General features: G+C 37.0%; 2 protein-coding genes across 3 annotated transcripts; one reads left to right on the plus strand and one right to left on the minus strand.

Annotated features, from left to right (window-relative positions):
• Positions 1-3695: 3695 nt before the first annotated feature.
• On the minus strand, positions 3696-17197 carry LOC307117872 (tumor necrosis factor receptor superfamily member 1A). The gene is made up of 11 exons (XM_079803079.1): positions 16756-17197; positions 13175-13411; positions 11151-11220; positions 10924-11031; positions 10699-10830; positions 10459-10567; positions 7926-7981; positions 7660-7815; positions 7409-7449; positions 7180-7309; positions 3696-5267 (listed from the first exon to the last, which is right to left on the minus strand). The coding sequence occupies exons 2-11, from the start codon at positions 13202-13204 to the stop codon at positions 4948-4950; spliced, it is 1152 nt and encodes a 383-aa protein (XP_079659205.1). The 5' UTR covers positions 13205-13411; positions 16756-17197; the 3' UTR covers positions 3696-4947.
• Positions 16614-27123, plus strand: znf362b (zinc finger protein 362b). Of its 2 annotated transcripts, XM_079803077.1 has the most exons (9): positions 16614-16880; positions 18746-18812; positions 20600-20846; positions 22428-22532; positions 22626-22947; positions 23055-23279; positions 23369-23447; positions 25418-25576; positions 25653-27123. In XM_079803077.1, exons 2-9 carry the CDS (start codon positions 18750-18752, stop codon positions 25767-25769), a joined length of 1317 nt encoding a protein of 438 aa, XP_079659203.1. In that variant the 5' UTR covers positions 16614-16880; positions 18746-18749; the 3' UTR covers positions 25770-27123. The 2 variants fall into 2 exon arrangements, with proteins under 2 accessions (XP_079659203.1, XP_079659204.1); XM_079803078.1 differs by lacking the exon at positions 25653-27123 and having other exon boundaries at positions 16775-16880; positions 23369-23470; positions 25418-25449.
• Positions 27124-27983: the final 860 nt, after the last annotated feature.

Consider the following 27983-nt stretch of genomic DNA (forward strand, 5'->3'; position numbering starts at 1 on the left):
GTCCGAGAAAAGGCTCTGGAATTGCTGTCTTGCTGTCGCCGGATGAAGTGCAAAGCCATCACCCAGGTCTTTGCAGACTTCTCTTGCTCGTCCTCCTGCTGAAAAATGAGCAGCTGCTCTGCCCAACAGTAAATAAGCTCTTTTCTCTGGTGCCATTACATGTTCAGTCTGTGACTCACCTGATTTAAGAGCCAGCGACAAAGCTTCTGCACTTTCTCTGAACTTTCCTGATGAAAACAAGACTGCAGCTTGAAGCTCTCTCACCTGGATGTCATTAGGCGAAATGGCAAGTAAAAACTCAACAGTTTTGATGGGATCAATGTTGTCACTTGCTTGTGTAGGACTCAATGCTTTCTCCATCTGCCCCTTAGCATGAAGTATGGAATATCTCGGAGACATTTGCTGGTAAAAGGCTTTAATTAACAGTTCCACATGCTGACTTTGCCTTTCTTTAACAAGTCTAATAGTTTCTGATTTATTTCCATGAAAGGCCAGCAGATAAAGCTGAGGACCTTTGGGATTTTGAGGGTCTGAGAGCAAGCAGGCCAGAGCTCTGGTTAACTCCAGAACTAACCGCGTGTGGCCAGCAGGTTGGGGCGTTTGTTTTCCCTCTAGAAGAGCGGAACACCGTGCGAAAATCTCGTCTGAGGCATGACCTGTCCCCTGCAGGACCGACTCCATTTTATAAAGAGAAGCAGAAATATTATTGGGGCATAATGTAGAAAGGAATACAGCAACAAGACCTTTGTTCAGGCCATTAATAGAGTTGTGCGAGATGCCATCAAGCCAAGCCTCCAGAGTTGAGATCACCTCCTCCAAACAACCTGTGTCAAGGCCACGCATGTGTCCTACAGTGGATCCTGCATGGCTTCCAAAAGCATGGGTGTACAGAGCTGCAGCTCTGCCAGGGTCCCCAGAGAGCAATATTTTGTCCCCCTCTCTGCACAGTTCAGCTGCACCTTTATGTATGCCATTCATCTCTCTTCTCTGTAATGCTATTTACATTTGGATATTTCCTCCACACGGGTCCTCAAAGACCTTTGAAAGAAGTTGAAAGCACATTATTAAAATGCATCTTTCTCATGCTCTTATTTGAATGCGTTACTATAAATATGAATTGCATGAATAAATTACACTATTTGCTGTTTTAAAATTTCTTCTTTTTAAAATATAACTAGTTTCGTTTGTGTTACAGAATTTTAAAGTTGAGTGATGAGTATATTTTTCTATTTTACAAGTAACCATTCATAGACAAAAGTATTTACTCCAATATTTACTAGGCTACCTATTAAATGTGTCCATTTGTAACAGATACATGTTTCTTACTAGTAATTAGTCCAGTGACAAGTATCTATTCCAGCATAACTAGTGCTTTAGTGATTTATTAGGTGGTAGTAGTAACTTGTAACTAGGTATCTATCCCATTTAACATGTATCCCATTTAACTTGTTTCGTTGTGGTATAATGGCTAGTCAGGCTACTTTATAGCTCAAGTACGAATCTTATAAAAAATGTTAGCTCTTTTTCAGATAGTGACAAGGAAGAACTAGTATCCAATAAGTATTTGTGAGTCACTAAACAGTCACTGTTGGAATAAGCACTAGTAGGCTATCTTATGAATAATTGTTGTTTACATTTTTTTTAAACAGATTCTAGACAATGATGGATGATCAGTTCTAAGCAATAAATGTTAACATGGCTTCCAACAGACACCAATGTAAAACAGATTACAATTTTCTATGAAAAGAGCAGGGCATTATATCGTCCAACATGGGATAGTTTACTCACCTTTCTGTGTCTTTGAGAGTCTGAGAGAGAGAGAGGGGTACAGTCCAAGCACGTTTGGTCGACTTCTCCTGTCTTATCTTAAACGAGTTAAACATTATTTTCTGAGATGCACCACATATTAAACACTATTTAGACGGACCACATATGAATCTTTGTAGACTTTATTCAAAATAACTGGCAAAAGATGCGACTGTCTGGAAAAGCTTGGTCCCGAATAACATCTTGCTGAAACTCAATATGCCGACCCCATAAGTGAAAGACGATAGGAAGACGAAATATAAAAAAACACTTTAACATGGAGAAAACACAAAATGTAAGAAGGGTTGGGCAGGTGCTCGTCTCTTCTCTAAAGAATACTAATAATTAGTCTACTTACGACTATGTGACACAACGTGTCATCTACATTAAATAGCCTACTTATCTTCTGATATCTTAGCAACATATAGGGCAAAAATGTAATGAAGTCTTCGAGGTCTTTATTCAGTCACCTGTTGCGGGCCTTAGTATATCCAAATTCCAAAAACCTTTGGCTCTAGGCAAACACGCTTCGCACTGACTGCATGCGTGCACTGGTCGCTATGGAAACGACCAACTAACAATGTTGTGTTCTATGAACACTTTCCTAGCGTTTACATTTCCAAACCATTACGTTACAGAAACAGAACCGTTATTTCGGAAAACTCAGGGAATGTGAAACGAGTTTTAAATGTTTTGAAAACGTTCTGGTTACATACAAACGTTCTAGAAAACTTTAAAACATTCTATCTTCTCATGATGATTTACAGCCTTTTGGCATTCTCCCTGGAATTTTGCTTGTATTCGTGTTGTTTATGCACCGAAATTGTCCACAAAAGTATTTTTCGAATTACACACTTTAAAACACAACTTGATTATGACAGAAATTGAAACAGTTGAATCATAGGCTATATGAAAAAGGAAAATATAAAAATAAAAACTTATCAAAAATATTAATAAAAACTATAATCGTATCTCGATAGGCCTACTATAATAATGCTCTGTGGTAGGTCAGATTCAGGGAATGGGTCATTAGGCTGCAGGGAGATTAGAGAGTTGCTGATGAAAATAGATATACAGGTAAGGATAACAGAATGAAAAAACAAGTAACACTGGACTTAAAGGGATAGTTCACCCAAAAATGAAAATTCTGTCATCCTTTACTCACCCACAAGTTGTCCCAAACCTGTATGAGTTTCTTTGTTCTGCTGAACACAAAAAAATATATTTTGAAGAATGTTTGTAACAAATCAGATAGAGCAACCATTGACTACCATAGTATTTTTTCCCCCCTACTATGGTAGTCAATGGTTGCTCTATCTGCTTGTTTACAAACATTCTTCAAAATATCTTCTTTTGTGTTCAGCAGAACAATAAGACTCATACAGGTTTGGAACAACTTGAGGGAGAGTAAATGATGACAGAATTTTCACTTTAGCGTGAACTATCCCTTTAAGCTAGCTACTATTAATAACTACCGAAGTAATACTTTGTCAAAAGAATTTTAACACTATAATCCTAGAGCAACATAGTGTCGGCCCAGATCCGGTACGCTTTGAATCCACATGTACCAGATGTGGCCCAAATGTGGGCCGACACTATGTTCCTGTCTGGGATAAGAATACATTATAATACAACTTTAAACTAAATAAACTTGATCTATGTCATCATTGATAATCCATGTAGCCTATAGTATTTTGAACATCCACTCATCAAAACTCAACCATCTAGCTAAGTAAACAACAGTGTGCAGATCATGTCACACATTCATGCTCTTCAAAGTAGGCTACTATGTGCTGGAGGAATATTCATTTAATATAAAAGGGCTAACAGGGCCGTGTGCAGGGACGAAATAATGGAAAATAACATGTAGCCTATTACAATAACATTTTCCTGTCGTTCATTTATTGAATTGCTCAAAAAGACTCACTGTAAGAAAATAATTACTGTAAGAATGTTTGCTCATAACAGAACATGTGCACAACAGAATACATTTCATTTTAGCCTACATTAAAATACTGTATGTAACATTTTTTTTTTTTTTATAAGAAGTATCCATTACCGTTTACTATTTAGGAAAAAAATATTCAATTTAACAATGTAATTCATACAGTTCACCTAATATTAAATAAAACAAAATTGAAATATTCTCACATTTATTTAACAATCACAATTAAATCACTTAAGTTATGGGTTTGAGGGGTGACATTTTACATTTCCCATTAGCATACGTTTCTTCGAACTGACATGGTAGTATACAAGCCAGGAAAAACGAAATAAAAGAGTCAAAATGCCTTTGATCTTCACTGTGGTTCAAACAGTAGTCAGATGAACCTCCACAGGAGGGGAATTTCCTTCTTCAGAGGCCACAGCAAATGTTCGCTGACATCACTAAACTTAATGTCAGAACTTTTCTCTTTCTGCGCAGCAAGGACACTTTCACTGTCACACTTTTTATGATGCTTTCAAGATAAATATTCCCCACATTCAATTATGCTTTTTATTAAGAAAAGTAACAAATATGCACTGGTGTGACAATGTGAGTAATACTAGCCCATGTACAATATGACTGAGAGCTTATAATAACCTTTAGCGTAAAACATATAAGCACCTATGTTTACCCTGAAAACCAGTACAGTACCTCCTTAAGTTGATAGGGGATGAAAAAGGTCTGCTTTCACAAACAGGGCTTAGACTAAGCCAATAGTAGGTCTTAGTTAAATTTAGACATTTAAGTAGCTTTTATAAACATGACTTAAAAAACATGGTGTGCATCTAGAGACAAAACAATGGCACTGGCATATTTTAAGACAGCTCAAAAATGCATTTTAGTCTGGGCTTAAGCCTTGTCTGTGAAACCAGGCAAAAACATTTTTAAATTCAAAGTTAGAATTGGTCAATTATTCTTTAAATATTCACATTTGTACAGTATAGTGACCAAGGACAAGGATTGTAATCAGTTATAAGTTATAAAAGCCACTGATGCGCTTTAAAATTCGCACTTCTTTTACATTATGCTTAAATAAAACAACCATGACTGAGCGTTTCCTGTTAAAACTACAGAAGACAGAGCATCTGCTGTGCAGACTTCCTTGTAAATTATTGTGAAATTCAACAGAAACCCTCACACATGAGGAGATGGAGTCAAGATGAGGCAGATTGCAAGCTTGCCTGCAGTTGCTCTAGCTTCTCTTGCAGTTCCTGGGCGCAGCCTGACAGGTTCATGTAGTGTAATGTTGAGTAGATATTCTCCAGCTTTGCTCCACTGCTGTGGCTCCACAGACGTAGCATCAGGTACTGCTTTTCTAGATAGGATGGGCCTGCCTCTATTTCGATTCGTTCCATCTGATCATCTGACACGGAAAGCAGTCGCAGAAATTCCTTCCAGCGTGTCACGGGAATCTCTCTTATGATGGTGTAGAGCACTGGTGCTGGCCAGGACTCCTTCTGCAACACCTGCATCACTGGGGAAATATACAGATCTGGCCTTTAGATACAGGAGTTGGATTAAACAGAGTCAAATGGTTTTAAAGTGTAAAAGGTCAAGAAAGCCCAAGCTTTCAGGTTCAAATTCCTGTTGATTTGCTTTAAGTTGAAAATACTTAAAGATACACTACGAAATTTAAATCATGAGTCAATACATCATCGATCTTTCTTCCAAAATGTGTTTTTGTCTTACCCCGATTCACTATGGTATGCCTGTTATTAAGTGTTTATATTTTAGACAGAGCAGGTTGGTTTGCATGGGAAATTACATACACACGTCATTTGCCAGTGCCTCTCTCGTGATATCCATAAATTGGATGCATGTTGTGTGAGTGGCATAGGTTAGTGGTCACAACAAGCAAGAAGGTTGACTAATCTCGAACCTCAGAGGAGTTACCCGTTTAAAACAACAACAACAAAAAACGCAGAATAGAGGAAAGTCTACTGGCAAAAAGAGCTCGTAATAAAACGAGAATCAACATTGGTTGGGGATAGCAAAAAGATGGTGTTTTTATTACTCAACAGTAAGGTATTTTATTGAACAGATAAATTGTCATATGTAGCTCTCTAACAGAGTTAATTGTGAAGCGTTATCTATTGTGAAAGGTCATTTCATTATGGTTGTATCACTATGCTGGAATTTATTTTCAATGAAGTACTGTGTCTATTAATGGGTATAGATAATGTCTTCAGCTAGTCAGCTTGAGACCCTTTCCATTGGTTATATCTCTTAAGCCCAGTGGTGAATGTTTTATAATCGCTCTCTCTTTTTTTTAGTTATGAGAAAGAACCATATTCATCCCCACAGTCATGCAGAGCCAAAGCACAACCAAAACAATGTTCTTCAGCAAAATGCATGCAGTTTTGTTTTGTTTTTTACCACAAAAGTTACATGGTGTACCTGTATTATCATAAAGCTTCTGCTAAGAATCAAATAGTCCATTACAATGTAACAGTCGGTCTAGCAAACAGGACAAACACTACAACAATTTTACAGTAATATAGGCCTATTGAATTCCTCTGCAGGTCACTTCAATCCAAAAACAAAAAAAAGTCCAAGATACTGTGTTAATATGAAAAAATTTTCCGTATTGATTTTTCACTGGTGTTTTCCCTGTATTTAGAATTTTGCATTTTATTGTGTTGTGTTTAGGGTTAAAGGAAATGTATGTAAACTTGACGAAAAATGTCCTGGCAGAAAATTACAAGTACCAGTTTTTCTACGGATGTACTATCAATAAGCCATAGAAAAGCCATTTTCGTTTTTATGAAATGAGAAAGAGCGAGTCCGCAGTGTGATACAAAAGACATGAGTGGACTAATATACAGTGTTTGAGCAAATATCAGACCTTTGAATGCCACAATATACCAATCAGAATCAAGTATTCCAGTGAGCCACGGAATAAGACATTTTAACTGCCATTTTAATATGCAGTTGTATCAGTCAGGGTATTTTTTTGTGTGCCTAGTAAATAAAAGGAAAAAACATTAAGGCTATTTAATGAGAACTAAAACAAAATTCTACGTATTATTCGTATCTATTCTGAAATTATCTGCTGTAGTTAATCAGCCATTTTTATGCCCTTTCCACCAGAAGATGTGAGGCTCCTACCACACCGCCAAGGAAGCAACTGAACGTGTGTGACTTATTAGAAGTTACTATCTGATTAGACAGTTCTCAGAAGTTCTTTGAAATTGATTGTGATCACCTAGTCTCAAGGCAATTTCTCATCCGCCTACATGATTGGTTAAATGGATAAGACTAAAAGACTTGAAATGATTAGAAATGCAATCACAAGATTCAAACAATTTTAAAACAGAGAGTACACCTAGGCTACATATTATTACGTTTTGCAATATCTTAATTATATATGTATATATATAAATTACATTTTGTGTTTCCATTTGCTATCAGGGGAGCCATGATGCTCTGTAAGTCTCCACTGAAGATGCTTTGTGGGTAGCTGGTCACTGGTAAAGTCTTGATAGAGGTTTCATTGCAGGCTGAGGCATTTCTTTCCTTTAAAGACAAACAAATGATTGTCAAGGTGACGCCAGCAATCATGGAAAAAATAATCCTCAAAAACATTTCCACCTTGTAACGGAAAAACACACAAACCGTTGCAATGGGAATGTTGATTACATCATTAGGTTGATCTGCTAAAACAAAGACACATTTCACGACATAAATTATCTCGAATACAACAAAATAAAGATCTTCTAAATCGATGTGCATTTCCAATTTTACCACTAAATTTACAGAAACAAAACCACCTTTAAACTGCTTCTCTCTGTAATGAGTGAAGGCCCAATTAAAGGAACAATAAACTTAATTTAATCCAACTCAAGTGCATGTGAGCGTATATGAACCTGGTTGAATGTGAATGTTTGCATGATTGGCACCATGCAAGGTTTTGGGTTGGCAGCAAAGGCATCTCCATCCACACAACCAGATGAGAAGACAGATAGGACCACCCAATAAGGCCACCATGATGAGAGACACCAGCAACAGACGGTGAGGAACTTCTAAGATAAGGGACCATTTTTATAAACACACACAAATAAGATTAGTATTTCTTTCTTATGAGGTTTGTATATATAAATATTTCTAAGTGCATGTTAGGATGTTGTGATACCTTGTGTTTCAACTGTGGTACAAAAAGATTTACAGGACTCGTTCTTGCAGCTAAACCTGAAACAAATTACATTAAGCAGTAGGACAATTAACATTTAATGTACCTTTCAATTACTTTCATGTAACAAATATCTGCAAAATGTAGGCTTAACTATAAAATAACGAACGTAGCTTATAAAACAATTTATTCTATTCTTTGGTGAGGTGGAAACTAAAATGATGTGCCCGAATACCTTATTCGGAAAGGCACGGATAATGGCTTCAAAACGAATTCTACCCAATAATAGTAAAATATTTGACAGACACAATAGGTGAGCCAGAGGATAGCTTAGCATTAGAGCTACATAAACCCAAAAAATCACTACGCAATAATGAGTGCTAAGTGAGTTACTATATGAATGAAATGAGCAGCTCGCGATAGCAAATCTAGGCTATATGGCCGACGTCATTGTGCATCTCTCAGAAATCAGGGATTTGACAAGAGCAAAATGTAGGCTTAACTATAAAATAACTAACGTAGCTTAGAAAATAATTTATTCTATTCTTTGGTGAGGTGGAAACTAAAATGATGTGCCCGAATACCTTATTCGGAAAGGCACGGATAATGGCTTCAAAACTAATTCTACCCAATAATAGTAAAATATTCGACAGACACAATAGGTGAGCAACTAAACTACGCTACATCATGCAAATGTTCTACTTTTTGATATGTCTATTTAAATGTTTAAACTTTGTACATATGTATTTATTAATGAAATGAGCACAGCTTGAGCGCAAATTTTGCTGCATATTTGTATTTATAATTTGTGTTTTAATGTTCATTTTTCATGTGTTTTTCAAACTAAATGAACTGAAGTCACTTTTAGTCTGCATTCGTCATTCACATGAACTTAAATTAGTTTGGGCAAATGAGGACATACATTAGGTTAAACGACTGCATGTCCCCCTATTGAAAAATAAATAAATATAAAAATTACCAAACCAGCACACAACTATTGATCCATGACCTTGCCACGACGTCACAGTTACTAACTGGAAACGTTACAAAATTTCGTTGTGACAACGAATCCAGGAATTTCACTTTTCCGGCTGCCAGTGCCACAACATAACTAGTTATGTCACCACAACGAATGTTTGGTCGCCAGACTACGTTACAGTTACGTAACAGTCACGTATTTTTGTTAGCTGGGTTGCCGTTGTGCATTGTTGTTGCGTTGTGGGAAATCAGAGCTTTGAAAAGAGTAATATCAACAAACTACTACATCATACACATTTCATACACAGTTTTAAATATCTATTTAAATGTTTCAAACCATAAACGATGATGCACAAATGAAACTTTATGAATGATGAAGCAGCAGTGGATTTCAGAATCCGCACCCTTCGGGATGAAATAAGGACAGCGCGAGCACAAATCAAATAACCGTGTTGCCGGTGTGCGTCTTTCATAAATCAGAGCTTTGACAAGTGATATCACTGAATATATATTTTTTAAACATTCATGTTCTAGTCTTGTTACTTTATATAGAGTACACTAATTTGAAGTTGTGATCGTCCCAGGTGACATAATTATGTAGGCAAAATAATTTTTGTTCGCAAAAAAAACCTAAATAACGACTTGTATAGTGATGACCGATTTCAAAACACAGCGTCATGAAGCTTTGAAGCGTTATGAATCAGCGAGTCGAATCATGATAAGACGTTATTTAGGTTTTTTTTGCAAACAAAAACTATTCTCGTCGCTTCATAAAGTTATTGTAGAACCACGGTAGTGAGATGGACTTTGTAACGACGTCTTTAGTACCTTTTATGGGTCTTGAGAGTGTACAGTGCATTGTGCCAATGGAGGCCCTTCTGAGCCATCGGATTTCAACTAAAATATCTTAATTTGTGTTCCGAAGATGAACTGAGGTGTCCAACGACATGAGGGTAAGTAATTAATGACAGAATTTTCATTTTTGGGTGAACTAACCCTTTAAAAGTTCAATGATATCGCCGTTAGTTCATACTGCCGTTAACACTTTCTCCGACAAGTGGATGCAATGAGACCTGTTTTCCTGTTTGTACATGTGACGTCCAGCATAAAGCCTACTTGACCCGCTCTGAGCTGAATCGAACTAGGGGCTCCGGTGTGGGAGGCGGGCGGGCGTGCTAGCGACTGAGCTAGAGGCTGCGCTGCTGATGTCTTTCCTTGTTAGCCCCTTGAGGTCAGGGAAGTGAGGTTTACAAGCACAGCTCTTACTGGCCTACGTTACATCCAGATTTATCCAAATACAGATACAAATAATGTTGAGACAGTGACAGATATTGGCTCCACACCCCTTGCTAAACATGCAGGAAATTCTAATGCTGATGTTAGCTGAACCTTACGCACAGGAAAACCACAACCCATTAACCTACATGCTAAAGCCTAGAATATTCAAACCAAAACTTTAAAAAAATCCTTATTCTCTACAAATAGAGTCATTTACCAAAAAACTATCACGATTTATCCTAAAGGAATTACAGAAAAAAGTGAATATTTCACCACATACTTTACACAGCTGTGGCATTGTCCACCATCGAGAAAATAGCCATTCTGACAAGTTAGTGTTGTGGTTTTAACAGTCGTTTGTTGGTTACATTTCTCTTTACAGTTCAAACCTGAGTGACAGATAAGACAAAAAACAATATTCAGTCATAGTTTGCTGGCCACAAGATGTTCAGCATTTAATTACAATAGAAAGCATCATCTGTGTCCCAAAAGTTTGTAAACTTCCTTTAGTGGTACTTACATTCTGTGCAGGTTTGGCAATGGTGACAGGGTTTACAGAATTTATTTTTACTTCTGTAAAACCCATGTTTACAAATGCAGACTCTGTTCTGTTTTGATGTGCAGATGTTGGTGGTATCCTCTACTTCATGACCTGTAAAACCACGACTGTCTGAGTCTTATATTCAGATTTAAAGGTCCTCTTGCACAATTACAGAAATTACAAATATTCTGATAGTTTACTTACCAAGGCTATCACAATCCCTACATGCTAAACAATATCCCAATGTATTTGAACTTTCCGTGAAATAACCGTCTGCACACTCCTCACAGTTATTTCCTTTCTTGTAAAATCCTGCAAAGTAATAGGTTAAAATACTTATTCCAGAGTGGTGGAGGTCCATCTTTTATGTGTGTTTCACTGTGGTTTTAATATTACTTTAATTTTAACCAGTAGGAGGCACATCTGTTTACCTGCTGAACAGCTTCCATTTTCCATGGGTCTTGTACTTTGGCATTGGGAGGCTATAAATAGTATAAATACCTGAAATAAAGACAATTAACTGAAATCAAATTTAAAAAATAACAGGTTTAACAACATGTCAATGCCTTCTGAACATATGAAATTCCATCATATTTAAATAGCCAGACATTATCTGAATAGTGGTTTATTAAAGCAGGGTTTTTTTTGTAAATGTTCATATATAAAGTTACTTTGTGAGAAATATTTTAAAGGGATAGTTCACCCAAAAATGAAAATTATGTCACCTGTACGAGTTTCTTTGTTCTGCTGAACAGAAAAGAAGATATTTTGAAGAATGTTTGTAACCAAGCAGATAGAGCAACCATTGACTACCATAGTAAGGAAAAAAATACTATGGTAGTCAATGGTTGCTCTCTCTGGCTGGTTACAAACATTCTTCTAAATATCTTCTTTTCTGTTCAGCAGAACAAAGAAACTCGTACAGGTTTGGAACAAACTGAGGATGAGTAAATGATGACAGAATTGTCATTTTTGGGTGAACTATCCCGTTAAGTAGGATAAATACAACACTTTACATTTACATTGAAGTATCAACATTATTTCTCCTGAAATAAAAGGCAACTGTTGATATAAACTAAGAGTATAAAGCTGTCAAATTAATGTGCGTAGCATAGCTCAGGTTATTTAAAGAATTGTATGAGAAATATTTGAGTATATACACTGTAATATCTGACTTGCTTCGGCAAATTTGAGAACAGTTTGAAACATTGTTGAGATTAATTGTAATTAATGTCATGCTTTTCAGTAATTACATCAAGTTACTTCATCTCTTGACATTAATACATCCTTAAAGGGATAGTTCACCCAAAAATGTTCACCCTCATGTTGTTCCCAAAATGGTATGAGTTTCTTTTTTTCTGTTGAACACAAAAGAAGATATTTGAAAGAATGTTGGCAAGTATAGCATAGTAAGTCAATAGCTAATGCCAACTGTTTGATTACCAACATTCTTTAAAATATCTTCTTCTATCAGACGAAAACTCATACAGGTTTTGAACAACTTGAGAGTAAGTGATGACAAAATGTACATTTTTGGGTGAACTAGAAAGATTAATTTAAAGTTAGCTAAATCTTAATTCTAATGATCTAATAAATTGTATCTCTTTTTAAATAGTTCCTTCTCCCCCACCGTTTTGAATCCATTGTTTTGCATTGAAACCTTAAACCCTCAGGCTTAGACCCACATATGATTTATGCATTTAAAAAAAAAATGCTTGTCATTATCTTATATTATTTAGTAATATACCTTTCCCAAATATAATTTGTTATTTATTAAATGTATTATTATATAATATATATTTTGCTCACATTGCACAAAGTGTAACTGAAATTTACCTGTGTAACTTTAACATATAAGTCTGCATTGTTAGATTACACATATTTGTTATTTTTTATTGAGGTTAATAAAACCAGTCGCATCAATATGTAGTCAAATTAAGACTGGTTATTGTAACAGGGTGTTGGTTACTGAGAAGTTATTTCTCAACAACCATTTATCAGAAATGGAAAAAATAAAGAGTTGAAACTGAGGAAGCATGAGGTACAAACATTTATAATAAGGAAAGATAGCGGTAACACTTTACAAGAAGGTTCAATAGGTAACATTAATTAACTACATTAGTTAACATGAACTAATAATGAACTGCACTTAGAAAGCGTTTATTAATCTTTGTTAATGTTAATTTCAACATTTATTAATACTTTATTAAAATCTTGTTAACATTAGTTAAGGCACTGTGAACTAACATGAACAAACCATGAACAGTTACGTTAACTAACGTTAACAAAGATGAACAAATACAGTAACAAATGTACTGCTCATGGGTTAGTTCATGTTAGTTAATACATTAACTAATGTTAACTAATGAAACCTTATTGTAAAGTGTTACCAAGATAGCAATTATAGCACAAAAAAAAGAGGAAAAGCTATGACAGTTAAAAATTGAGGACTTACCAAATCAAAACTCAGCGTTGACACAGTCATGATGAGATGTTCAGTTTCAGCTAAAGAGGCATGAATGGCAAGTAATAGTATGTTTTAATTCATAGACTTACAAATTGATAAAAACATGAAATATTCCAACTCCGCTTCATGTCAGCATTTGTGGCATCCACCTTCTGCCTCACTCTAGCAGAGTATCTGTGCAGACAGGAAGGTGAGTAACCAACCAGAAAGCTTTGTGTACAAGATCTAAGAGAAGGTGACAGATGACAAACAAAAAAACACGTCAGACCAATAACCTCAGCGTGGTACGGCTGAATATCAGATAATTTATAAGGTCTGTCATTTGGTTAACATGCATTCATTAATTGTATTGTAAGCTATTACACATTCCATAACATAATACAAATTAATGACATGAATAACCAAATCACACGTTTTGAAACAATGATATAATTTGAGGATAATTTAAATTTTTCCTCAGTAAACTATTTATAGTTTGAATGATGGGGCCCAAACTTTGAATAACATTTCGCTTTGATATAGTAAAACTATGCGTTTTCACTTCTATGTGATACTTTCAATACTCTAGCTAAGTAAAGAAGACAGATTAGTACTCTTGTATCTTTATCACCACTTAAGGCCATGTAAACATGTTGTGGGCTAATTGCTTCTTGGTCTTGCTCACTGTAGTTTGGTATCTGCTCTAGGCCTAAAATGTGCTTCATGTGATACATGAGATCACAGCAATAGCAAACCACAACCATAGTAATACAATCAGTTCCCGATGGACAAAATCAAGTCCCGCCCTACATTTTGTTCTTGTTCGAGAAGCCATTTCACCTAGCTATAGATCACAATAGGGAAGAAAAGACTATAGCAACTTCAGTTTCATTCCAACCTTAAAGCATTTTACTCAAACCATCATCAAAGTTGGCATATTTGTTTGAATGGTAATTTGACCTCTATAACAATATTTATTACCTCACATTCTATCCTTGTGCATTACATAGTAGTGACATTGTTGTTAGTGTGGAAGTAATAATACTGAGGAATAATACTTATTATTTAATGGCGTAAACAAATACTAACCCAAAGACAAAGTACCATATTTTTTAAAGGTGCCGTAAGCAATTTCTGAGAAACGCTGTTTAGTGTTAATTTTGTCACCTACTGTTAATTTAGTCTTAGTCTTGTGCAAAATGTCCTTGTTAGTTTTAGTCATATTTTGTTAGTCAAGCTTTAGTCGACTAAAAGTCTCGTCATTTTAGTCTAGTTTTAGTCAAAAGAAAACTCAATATATTGTGTGGCAAAATAAGTTACATAAAATATATATGACCTGCATAATGTATGTGCCACAACACCATAGCTAACTGGTTGATTTACAGCTTAGATGCCTAAAATCAGCATTAGCTTATGAGACGGGCATAAATATCGATTTTGATCTTGATTCAGTATGAATGCATATTTATATGGCCTACTGTACATAAGGAAACATAAGCCTTACTTAGCACTATTTAAAAAAAATTGGGGGTTAAATTATATTTGCTTGCATTCTTTACTTTTCACTATTATTAACATTTTAAAATTTCAAAAATAAGTAAGCAGTTATGATCTGAGCTAGACTACATGTATATTGATTAAAGAGCCATACAGGCACCTAAAGTGGCATTACAAATGAAAAATAAAATTTTTCCAGCCACAAAATCACTCTAATTTGCCTCTTTGCATTGGAATTCTCTATTTTAACCTTAATTACTACACTAATTGTAATATAAATAATAAAAAAAATGTTTTAAGTGGTCATTAATGGACCATAATTATTGCACAAATAGTATTTAGTACCAAAAGATCGCCTCAAAATATTCAACAAATATTATTGAACTAAAATATAGGCTATTTTTTTTTTTAAATAGTTAAGGTGTATGGTCACATTTTACCACCAATGAGTAAGTGTGACTAGTAAGGAATACCTGAGGGCTAAATACAAGAAAAACATTAATGTTAACAATGTTGCATCTCTACCACTCTCCATAATAAAATGATACTGTAAATGTGGTTGACGTAATAATCAATGCGCACTATGCTGTACTGTTTACCAAAAATTGCTGCAAACACCTGTATAGTGAGATTACAGGCTGGCGGCAACGAGAGTATGAGACCTGTACTTGAGCAACAGCGCGAACTCTTTCGGAATATTTTGAACAGCTGAAAATCTCATGATGAAAAAGTAGAGACGATTGTAGACGAAAATGAAGAGAGATTTTATCTTAGTTTTTATTTTATGCAAAACATTTTAGTCTCGTCCTTTTTCGTCAGTGAAAATAATGCATGTTAATTTAGTCTTATTCAGCGTTTTTGGACATTGGTGCAGTCTCGTCATCGTCTCGTCCTAGCCATGGAAAAAAAGGTTGTTGACGAACATATTTAGTCTCGTCTCGTCCGACGAAATTAACACTAACGCTGTTGAAAGTGGATCGGACTGAGCACCACAAAACACTTGTAGCCAATCAGCAGTAGGGGGCGTATACACTCATGATTGGTAACATATTAGCCTAACTGTCTGTGTCTGTCTGTTTTATGCATTGTTATTTTCAACAAATCATATTATAAATGCTTCGTCATATGAGATGAACCGAATCGTGGTGGAGAACAGTAGGCTACGGAGTGATTTTTTACAGAGAACCATTACACCCCTAGGTAATACTGATGTATTTTATGTCAGTGAATAGAACGTAAAAGTGTCTGGAGCTTGCGTTAACTTAACCCACAGACCTCATTTCAGCCATTTAAGCAAAAAACCTATTGATTTGAGGACAATGGAACCGGAAGTGCATAAATGTTATCTCGCTTGTTTGGCTTACAAAGTAATGTCATACCTGCACCACTTTGTATCAACAGTGTTCAACAATGTTTCTCAGAAATCGCTTACTGCACCTTTAAATTCGAAACAACCACAGAGTCTACTAAACTACACTCTAAAAAAAAAAGGTTCTATATTGCACCAAAAATGGTTCTTGGCTCGTAATCATAGGGGAACCTTTTTTAGTGCTATATAGCACCAATTTTGGTGCTTCAGTGGTTCTTCAGCGGTTCTTCAGAGGTTCTTCAGCGGTTCTTCAGAGGTTCTTCACCGGTTCTTTGACTAAGGTGCTATATAGCACCTCTGAAGAACCGCTGAAGAACCACTGAAGCACCAAAATTGGTGCTATATAGCACTAAAAAAGGTTCCCCTATGATTACGAGCCTTTTTTTTTAGAGTGTAGCTACTACAGCATTTAATAAAATTGGGTTAACTTGCTAATTAAAGGCCTTTATGTTAAAAAAAAATATTATTTTATAGTAGGAACTATACGTAGGCTTTAGTAAATCTGGTTACTATAGTCACTTTTGCATGGGAAAGTCTCAATTCTTTGTCCTCTTTTAGCTCCCTCCTTTCATAAAGAAGCACACTGCACAGAGCTAAAACAGACGGAGATGCCTCATGCCTGACCAACTACTTTAGCCTAAAAAGCAATGATCAGTGTTAAACAAAACAGCCTCAGCTGAAGGCTACCAGCTAAAATGAGAGATTTTGGTGTACTGTACTGTACCAGAAGTGAACAGGCTGACCCGGAAGCTGTGCTGTCTGGAGGCGCATAGAGAACATCCAGCCTCTTCACTGCTTTATTAAAGCCTCTCCTGCGAGAAAAAAAACACTCTGACATCGATATAAAAGGTTTGTGCGCTCATATCGTCTTTTTCCTTTTGCCCACACTGAGCTATCGTGCACATTACTGCATTTTACGACAGATAACTGTTCGACGGGAGCGATTTATCGCCTTTGATCTACCACAGGTTGCACAAAGCGACATATAACATTATAAATGGCATTATCTGAATGCATTGCACATGCATGTACTAATGATTTAGATGTGCATTTGCTATAGCGCTGTTATAAAGCTCTTGGCGCGACAGATGTTGTAAAAATGACACAGCCGTGTGCAGCGTTTCGCCAATTGTAAGACATTTTTGCACGGCATGATTGTCGGAAGTGTCAGTTTTTTTCAAGGGGGCCGGGCAATTCAAAGGTGCTATTCTTCATAAACAAACACACACACCTATAACCACAAACATCTCGTTGATCGATCGGTTCCTCCCTGAAATAAATGCACCGACTCGAGTGTGAATTTTTGGGTTCTGCAGAATATGGCGTCCTTATGAAAATATAACAGGCTGCCATTTTTGTTTTTTTCTTTTGTCTGAAATGTTTTTGGTGAAATTGTGCAGGAATTAGTCGGAGGCTCTGGGTGACCAGTAGATACCGAGATAACCGTGTTGTGCAGCTGCTGTCTGGGGAAATCAAATCACAAAAGTTTTGTGACTGTTGTTTTCCTCTAAAGAAGCGTCAGGATTTTTTTTCTACTTAGTTTAGATCGTACGGATATCTGTTGAATTCTTAAAATAGTTAAAATAGTTTTGATAATAATGCTTTCAAACCTCAAAGGAAATGACAATTCTTAAATTCAGATGTTTATCATGATGTTTACTCGAGTCGGATATAAGTCACATGGCAAATTCTTGACACTTCTTCACTTGAGCCTACTCCAGTAATTTACTAAAAAAAAAAAAAAAACTGATATTTTAAATAATTGTTGAATGTGTAGGACATGTTGTAATATTTTACTTTATAGATAATTGATTAGATTGAGTATTTATTTAAGTTACGATTCTTCAGGTCAATACCCCTTAAGAAAAAAAGTTAATTTCTGACACTATTAACAATAGTTTCTGACAAAATGTCTATGACTACAGTTATTGTTAACTGGCTGTTATCCACCACAGTTATAAAGTAAATATACCGATTCATGAAAGCAAGAAAGCTTCTCAAATTAGAAAATCCAAAATCAATTTTGGTTTTACAGTAGGGGTGACACGTAATTATGGCATTTTGGTAGAAAATATAGTTTGCACGCTGATTTGATGTACAGGAAACAAGTTGCTTTAGTCAGCAGTGCACGGCATTTTGGCAAAGCATTAATTAAAGGAACAGTTCACACCTAAATAGAACTTGTCATCATTTACTCACCCTCATTCCGTTCCAAACCACTATCACTGACTTTCTTCTGTGGAAAACAAAAGGCAGAATGACAGCCTCAGTCACCATTCACTTTCATTATAAGGAGAAAAATAAATTTAATTCAAAATAAGAAAGACATGCGAGAATTGTTATTTTCATCAAGTTGTGAAGAACTGAAACAAGCATACAATCATATCACATAGAGTATATAGATCTATAAATATAGACATTTGACTGAAAACAATAAAAACCTAATATAAAGACCTGAGGTTTTAGGTTTATATTTTTCAAATGTACTTTATATTATAGATAATGCACTGGTCTGTAGGCCCAGTGTATTTATGTTTTCATTAAATTACTAAAATGTACAAAAGATGCAAAGCTAAAATAAACATGATTTATTGACATGCTATTAGTAAGAAATTGACTTTCATTACTAGACTCAATTTGTCTATTGAAGACCGAGATTTAGTTTTAGGCCAATGTGTGATTTTAACTTGTTATATGTGATTGACCCTCACTAGAAGGATGGCAGAGCCACGATTCAATAATCCATATTTCTGGCCACCACCTCCCTCAATGCCTGGTCAAGTGAGTATTGTTTTATAAGAGATGCCTCACATGCACTAGTGTTTTTCAGTATATACAGTGGGGCAAAAAAGTATTTAGTCAGCCACCAATTGTGCAAGTTCTCCCACTTAAAAAGATGAGAGAGGCCTGTAATTTTCATCATAGGTACACTTCAACTATGAGAAACAGAAAAAAAAAAGCACATTGTCTGATTTTTAAAGAATTTATTTGCAAATTATGGTGGAAAATAAGTATTTGGTCAATAACAAAAGTTCATCTCAATACTTTGTTATATACCCTTTGTGGGCAATGACAGAGGTCAAACGTTTTCTGTAAGTCTCCACAAGGTGTTTACACACTGTTGCTGGTAGTTTGGCCCATTCCTCCATGCAGATCTCCTCTAGAGCAGTGATGTTTTGGGGCTGTTGCTGGGCAACACAGATTTTCAACTCCCTCCAAAGATTTTCTACGGGGTTGAGATCTGGAGACTGGCTAGGCCTCTCCGGGACCTTGAAATGCTTTTTACGAAGCCACTCCTTCGTTGCCCGGGCGGTGTGTTTGGGATCATTGTCATGCTGAAAGACCCAGCCACGTTTCATCTTCAATGCCCTTGCTGATGGAAGGAGGTTTTTACTCAAAATCTCACGATACATGGCCCCATTCATTCTTTCCTTTACACGGATCAGTCGTCCTGGTCCCTTTGCAGAAATACAGCCCCAAAGCATGATGTTTCCACCCTCATGCTTCACAGTTGGTATGGTGTTCTTTGGATGCAACTCAGCATTCTTTCTCCTCCAAACACGACAAGTTGAGTTTTTACCAAAAAGTTATATTTTGGTTTCATCTGACCATATGACATTCTCCCAATCCTCTTCTGGATCATCTAAATGCTCTCTAGCAAACTTCAGACGGGCCCGGACATGTACTGGCTTAAGCAGGGGGACACGTCTGGCACTGCAGGATTTGAGTCCCTGGCGGCGTAGTGTGTTACTGATGGTAGCCTTTGTTACTTTGGTCCCAGCTCTCTGCAGGTCATTCACTAGGTCCCCCGTGTGGTTCTGGGATTTTTGCTCACCGTTCTTGTGATCATTTTGACCCCACGGGGTGAGATCTTGCGTGGAGCCCCAGATCGAGGGAGATTATCAGTGGTCTTGTATGTCTTCCATTTTCTAATAATTGCTCCCACAGTTGATTTCTTCACACCAAGCTGCTTACCTATTGCAGATTCAGTCTTCCCAGCCTGGTGCAGGTCTACAATTTTGTTTCTGGTGTCCTTTGACAGCTCTTTGGTCTTGGCCATAGTGGAGTTTGGAGTCTGATGTTTGAGGTTGTGGACAGGTGTCTTTTATACTGATAACAAGTTTAAACAGGTGCCATTAATACAGGTAACAGGAGTGGAGGACAGAGGAGCCTCTTAAAGAAGAAGTTACAGGTCTGAGAGCCAGAAATCTTGCTTTTCTGTAGGTGACCCGATACTTATTTTCCACCATCATTTGGAAAATATATTTTCCTTAAAAATCAGACAATGTGCTTTTCTGGATTTTGGTGGCTGACTAAATACTTTTTTGCTGTATATAGTGGTTACTTGGACATACTGTACCTTTCACTACAGAGTGAAACTGGCATTTAGCAATTGTTTGAGTAAGAAAGCATGACATTATGCATGTTTGCAAATCTGTACAAACCAATGTGGTTTGCCAAAGTGGGCCCGAAACCTTGATAAAAGTTTCCCCCCATGTTTTGTTCAGTTGGTTTAGTGTCTCATGTCACTTGATGTCCTGTCAAACTTAACCGATGACTTTTTACAGCTGGATAACCTGGTTCTTATCGACAAGATCAAAGAGCAACTGATGGCAGAAAAGATTAGACCTCCGCATTTGCCGCCCACCACTATTCCCTCTCAGCAGACCCTTCTGTTGGCCTCTCCGCCTTCAGATGGTGGGCAACATGTGATGTCTCTCCCCAAGCTGCAGCAGGTGCCGGGTCTTCAGGCCCACAATTCCTCTCAGCCTGACATCGCCCTGCACGCCCGCCCAGCATCAAGCACCATTGCAGGTACTGATAGCCCTTTACATTTAAAGTGTTAGTCAGTGTGCGAAATACCCGTCAATATTCGGGGGGGGTCCACATCTCCCGATTGTTGCGCAATACCGTAATCTTTTTTTTTTTTTTTACAAAACTACAATTAATTTTTTTTTTATTCAACACTGAACATTTTTAGCATTCCAGCAGACATACAAACAAAGCACAATATAAAATAAAATAAATAAAAAAATAAAAATATTTTTATTTGGCCATCTTACCTTTGACCTATTATGCCTACAGGTATCATAATCAAAACATAATCAAATGTTGTTTGTTTGTTCATGAGAGTTTGACTAACTTAAAACATATTGGCCATTGCGTACAAGAGATAAACAACTATGTCACGTTGTAAATGGATACATTTGATGTTCTACAGACACAAATATGCACTGGAGGGGAGCATTTGCCAATATATTATTATAGTATCAACTGAGGGTGCTCTTGCTTGCATTTGAGGGTGCTTAGACAATTCAGCCGAACAGTGACTGCAAACGGTCATTGTTGCATCTTTCTCGGACACTTTAAAGCCTTATTTAAGCCTTGTTTATACTCTGCACGTCCGCACGAGCACGATCGTGGTGCGCGCGGCAAAAATGACGTCATCGAAGAGTGCTAAGCGGACGAGGCGTGAAAGTATAAACAAGGCTTAATGCCAAGGGGGTAATCCAGCACCCGGAAAGCGCACCTTCCATAGGGGCAGTCATTGCTAACCAAGCCATCACCTGCTGTTAGCATCCCATTGAGTCCCATTCATTTTGGCGTCACTTTGACAGCGAAACACTGGTGCGAAACAATTTCTTCATGTCTGTGTCAGTCTTAATTTTAATTAAATATTTTTAAATAGAAGGCAGCAGTTAAGATTTTGTCAGAACCTCTAGTAAATTACATGCTATTTTGTTTAGTTGTCTATTCAGAATTGCTGAGAATCGTGATCTCTATTTGAAATAAGATTGTGAATCAATTTATCCAAAATCGTGCAGCTCTACTATCTATCATTTCTTTTTAAATGCATTAAAATGCAATTCACATGTATATTGACTTTAACACACACACCTCTTCTATGATGTGAACGTTTTAGTTTCTAAATTAAAATTAATTTAGATTGTTTTGTTGTTGATACAACTGTCCGGAAATCATAAAAAGGAGAAAATCTTTAGAATGGTATAAATTTATATAATAATATATATATATTATTATTACAGAAAGAAAGTATAATAATTTAACTAAACTGCTTCATTAATATTTCATTAACAAATTCGTATTAATATTTAATTAAGTCATGTGGTCCAAATAATATGCAGAACAAAATATCAGTAATTTGGTGCAACTCCACAAAAACATATTTTTGAACGAATAATTCATAATATCTGAAAAGAAAAAAAAACACACACAATAGTATATTTATACTTCAAATAAATCCAACTTATCAAAACCATGTGAAACCAGCATATATACAAGTGTTCTTTTTTAAAAGAAAATAATTTTTTTCTTTATCATGGACACTATGTCATTGACCCTGTAATGACATGCTATTTTCTTACATAATTTCAGAGCTGAGTATTGATGACAAGTCTGCGGTGAAGGCAAAGGGATTGTGGGAAGACTGGCATATGCGACAAGCAGTGGAACAAGCCTCCAGAGCAAACCATCGCTCAGGTGGAAGACACGAGTGTATAAACAAAAATAATATTAAGTTACCATTTGCCATAGACAAGTTGTTAAAACCTTCTTTTTGATGTTCAAAAATAGGTCTCACACTGTCATCCCGCACAGACAGTCACAACACCTCTGAGGCTATAACTCCCACCACCCCGACATCTAGCAGTCAGAACCGCTTAGGGGGTGCACCTTCCTTAAACACCATTTCCAGCCTTGCCAGCGGCCCTGGCATGGAGCACATGAAAAGTGGAGGTTTGATGGGGATGCTGGGACCACAGCCCAAAGCTCCACGGGGCCGCAAGAAGATTAAAGCAGAGAACAACACAGGCCCCTTGCTGGTGTTGCCCTACCCGCTTCTGGCCTCAGGCCCTGACCAGGCAGTTACCATCGCCAAAGAAGGAAAAACATACAGGTCACTGTCAATAATAAATCATTTCATTTACGACCTGTATTACATCTCATATTACACATAAGCTTTAATATCAGTAATTAGCTATTCCTTTTTTGCGTTTCATACAGGTGTAAAGTGTGTCCACTCACTTTCTTCAACAAGTCAGAGATGCAGATTCATTCCAAGTCCCACACGGAGGCCAAACCCCACAAGTGCCCTCACTGTTCAAAGTCCTTCGCAAACGCCTCATACCTAGCACAGCACTTACGCATTCACTTAGGCATTAAGCCCTATCACTGCTCCTATTGTGAGAACTCTTTCCGCCAGTTATCACACCTCCAGCAGCACACCAGGTCAGCAGAACTCACAGTACAGCTTGTAGTGCAAGTGCAACCAGTTTAGAGTTCCTTAGAGTGTTAATATATCTGTGTTTGCTTTTAAGGATTCATACTGGTGACAGACCATATAAATGTGGCCAACCTGGTTGCGAAAAGGCCTTCACACAACTCTCAAACCTACAGGTGAGGACAGCTTAAAGATAAGGGTAGGATTAAAATTACATTGTACAAATGTAAAAAGTAAAAAATAGTATTTTGTGTGTATATATATATATATATATATTATATATATATATACATACACACACACACACACACACACACACACACATCGATCAGGCATAACGCTATGACAGGTGAAGTGAATTACACTGATTATCTCATCATCCCGGCACCTGTTAGTAGTGGGTGGGATATATTAGGCAGCAAGTGAACATTTTGTCCTCAAAGTTGATGTGTTAGAAGCAGGAAAATGGGCAAGGGTATGGATTTGAGCGAGTTTGACAAGGGCCAAATTGTGATGGCTAGACGACTGGGTCAGAGCATCTCCAAAACTGCTGCTCTTGTGGGGTATTCCTGGTCTGCAGTGGTCAGTGTCTATCAAAAGTGCTCCAAGGAAGGAACAGTGGTGAACCAGCGACAGGGTTATGGCTCATTTATGCACATGGGGAGCGAAGGTTGGCCCGTGTGGTCCTATCAAACAGACAAGCTACTGTAGCTCAGATTGCTCAAGAAGTTAATGCTGGTTCTGATAGAAAGGTGTCAGAATACACAGTGCATCGCAGTTTGTTACTTATGGGGCTGCCTAGCCGCAGACCAGTCCACCGCCAAAAGCGCCAACAGTGGGCATTTGAGCATCAGAACTGGACCACTGAGCAATGGAAGAAAGTGGCCTGGTCTGATAAATCATGTTTTCTTTTACATCACGTGGATGGCCGGGTGCGTGTGCGTCGCTTACCTGGGGAACACATGGCATCAGGATGCACTATGGGAAGAAGGCGAGCTGACAGAGGCAGTGTGATGCTTTGGGCAATGTTCTGCTATTCATGTGGATGTTACTTTGACACATACCACCTACCTAAGCATTGTTGCAGAACATGCACACCCTTTCATGGAAACGGTATTCCCTGGTGGCTGTGGCCTCTTTCAGCAGATAATGCTGCCTGCCACAAAGCAAAAATTCAGGAATGGTTTAAGGGAGCACAACAACGAGTTTAAGGTGTTGACTTGGCCTCTAAATTCATCATTCTCAATCCAATCGAGCATCTGTGGGATGTGCTGAACAAACAAGTCTGATCCATGGAAGCCCCACCTCGCAATTTACAGGACTTGAAGGATCTGCTACTAACACCTTGGTGCCAGATACTACAGCACACCTTCAGGGGTCTAGTGGAGTCCATGCCTCGACGGGTCAGGGCTGTTTTGGCAGCAAAAGGGGGACCAACACAATATTAGTCATAATGTTATGTCTGATCGGTGTATATGCACAATACATTCTTGATACATATTTCGCAAGGACACTAAAATAGATAAAAAGTGACAGGAAATACTTTTATTTTGTTACAAAATTCACTATATAATGAGATTAAGGTGTTTACATGCCCAGTTTATTGCGATTTAAAATCAGTGTACGCCATAGTTTAATGTGAATGTGGTTACTACAATTATGAGCTTAATCACATTAGGTAAAGTTTAATCGCAATATTGCCAAAATCACACTATAATCACATTATGAGGGTGCATGTAACTGAATGATTGGATCATTATTTCAGTGATTGTTATATTTTTGACAACAGTTCTTCTAACCCTAACTGATGGAGTGTGTAGCTTTTAATTTCTTAAACAACCATTTAGGAAGACACTTAATGGCCATATTCCAGGATGACAATGTCAAGATTCATCAAGCTTAAACTGAAAGAATGGTTGAGAGGGGGAATGAAGAATCATTTTCACACATGAATTGGCACCTCTGAGAACTCCATTGAAAGTCTTTGGGATGTCGACTTTACAGAGTGCTTTACCACAAATTGATGCACCTCTTGATGGAAATAAATGTTGCGATGTCATTTCCATCAAGAGGTGCATACATGCTATATTTTGTATTTTTTATAATAGGTCTTAAAACATTTTTCCTTATTTCTTTTCCTGTTCAGTCTCACCAGAGACAACATAACAAAGACAAGCCATACAAATGTCCAAACTGCTACCGAGCCTACACAGACTCAGCCTCCTTACAGATCCATCTCTCCGCACATGCCATCAAGAACGCTAAATCATACTGTTGCAGCATGTGTGGCCGTGCATACACCTCAGTGAGTACCAATCCTCCTCAACCTATGGGAAAATATCTCTCTGGTCATATTATAAAACCATCTTCTGTTTTTTCAGGAGACCTACCTTATGAAGCACATGTCCAAACACACCGTGGTGGAGCATCTCGTCAGCCACCATTCCCCACAAAGAACAGAATCTCCTAGCATCCCCATACGCATTTCACTTATTTGAGCTTCATGATTCTCTTCCACGAAAAGGTATTTTGTTTGCCGCGATGGTCTTCCGTTGAGAAAAAAAGAAGAATGTGATGAGACCTTGGAGGACATTTGAGTCTGATATTGTCTTTACCCCTTTAGCTCTTAGTGATATTAAGCCTACAGGCCACAGACTCGACAACTGCTGTCTGAACTGAATTGATCAATTCAACTACAGACACCAGTCTAAAAGGATTTGATTGATTATTCCAAAAACAGAATGTCACAATTGTGATCACTTTAACATTTTGTTGCAAAGGTGTGTAAGGGAGACCTCCAAAGATACTCTTAAAGCACTTTTTCAGCCTTGTGGTTTCGCTCAAAGTAAAAATGAATCTTTTCAGAATGGGAGCATCTTCTCGCTTTGGGCAGCTATGAGAGTTCAAGCTTAGTTTTAGAACGTCGGACGGATTTAGTGGGTTTCCGTCTCCACTTCTACTCCTTGTTGTTTGTTTTAACGGGATATTGTGTTATTTTACTGTGGATGGGACACTTCTTCCACGTTTAAGCTTGTATTATCCTTTTATAAGGGGTATTAGGTCATGGTTGAGAAATTAAAAGTGAGTTCTGTATGCCGTGATGTGGCACAGTTGAGGTCCATTTTTTTTGTGAATTTTATGAGCATGGTCATTGCCTCAGTATTTTTACACTGGCAAAGTGTAAAATAGCCAAATAAGAAATTGTAAAAAAACAAAAAAAAAAAAAAAACATTCCCCCAGACAATTCGTTTACATAAAAGAGGGTCAATAAGATATGACACTCTCTAAAATAATGGCTTGCGTTATTTGCATCAAAGATGTTTTACTAGTTTCACTTTTTCAGACAAGGCCTTTTTTTGTGTGCAATGCAAATGCCATCCCTTTCAATCACAGTATTTTGAGGAAAAAGTGTCCTTTTTTTTGTCATTTTTAAAATTAAATGGCATAATTGCATCATGACAATGTCCATTAAATGGATTTTTGTTGTGATGTAACTGAATAAGTGTCACATGGGATCAGTGCTGTTAACTGAATTACACGTTTATGGTGTAACGTGACCTCTAAACTCTAAACTGTTAAGTGTTAATTCCCTCTATTCTTCCCCGGACAAGCGATACAAAAGCACCTTGAGACATTAACCGATGGTTAGCTGAAAGTTTTTATGAGTTTTTTAGATTATGATATAATCTAATTGCAGTGGCCTATTTTGAAATGTTTTTATTTTTCAAATTGGAAGTTTGTACACCAAAACATCAGTAATGGTGTTTAAAGAAAATATAGAAGTCGAAATTTTTATTTTGAATGTAGTCGTGTTCATTTCCACCAGTGCATTTCTGTTACACAAGTTCATCCAAAAAATAATAATAACTCTGTAAATCCGGTATGTTTAAGCAAAGCCAGCATACAAGCTGATAAAACATGCATTTAACAGTAGTGGGCAGTAGTTTAAAATGTTACTTACTGGGTTAAAGCACACTTGGTCTATTGAATCATTTTAGCCAAATTTGATCATATGTGATCATACTTGCCATATGTGATGTCAACAGGCCACAACACTGCAGATCTACAGCATTCATTTACTTTTGTGGTCATTCATACCAGTCATTTGTTAAGCTTATTGTGTTCAATTCATGTATATTTAGGAAAGTTTTTTTTTTTGTATTTCCATTTGTCTGTCTGTTTGCAAAGGACCAAGTTGTTGCTCTCAAATGCTCTCAAAATTCCCCCAAATATATATAATATTGATTATATATACAGTATATGTCAGGGGTTTTCAAACTGGGGTCCTCCGGAAGGTTCTAAGGGGTCCCCAGAAAATTTCAGAGAATAAAAAGACAAAGCAAAAATGGATAAACAGAGAAATGGATTTCTCTCCTTTCTTGCCATATACATACTTTCCAGAATTGTATATGTTTGTTTTGTATCTTTATAGTTTTTCTCACTATAGTCCCACTTATCTTGCTCACTGGGGTTGTAAGGCAGAATTCTTAACGCAGTACGTATGCTGCTTACATACATATGCTGCTTATTGTGAAAGTTGCTTATGAAAATAATTTTTCATTGAAAATGTTCTTCTTCAGGTTTATGCATCCAACATTAAATATAGCCAATTTAAGTTTGGAAACAATATGTTGTATTTAAAATGTCACACTTACTGTTTATCTAACATACTGTTTTTTCATGCATAAAAGTATATAGATGGATTTTAGGAA

The sequence above is a fragment of the Gobio gobio genome, assembly GCF_949357685.1.
Source record: "Gobio gobio genome assembly, chromosome: 21".
Taxonomy (NCBI): Eukaryota; Metazoa; Chordata; class Actinopteri; order Cypriniformes; family Gobionidae; genus Gobio; species Gobio gobio.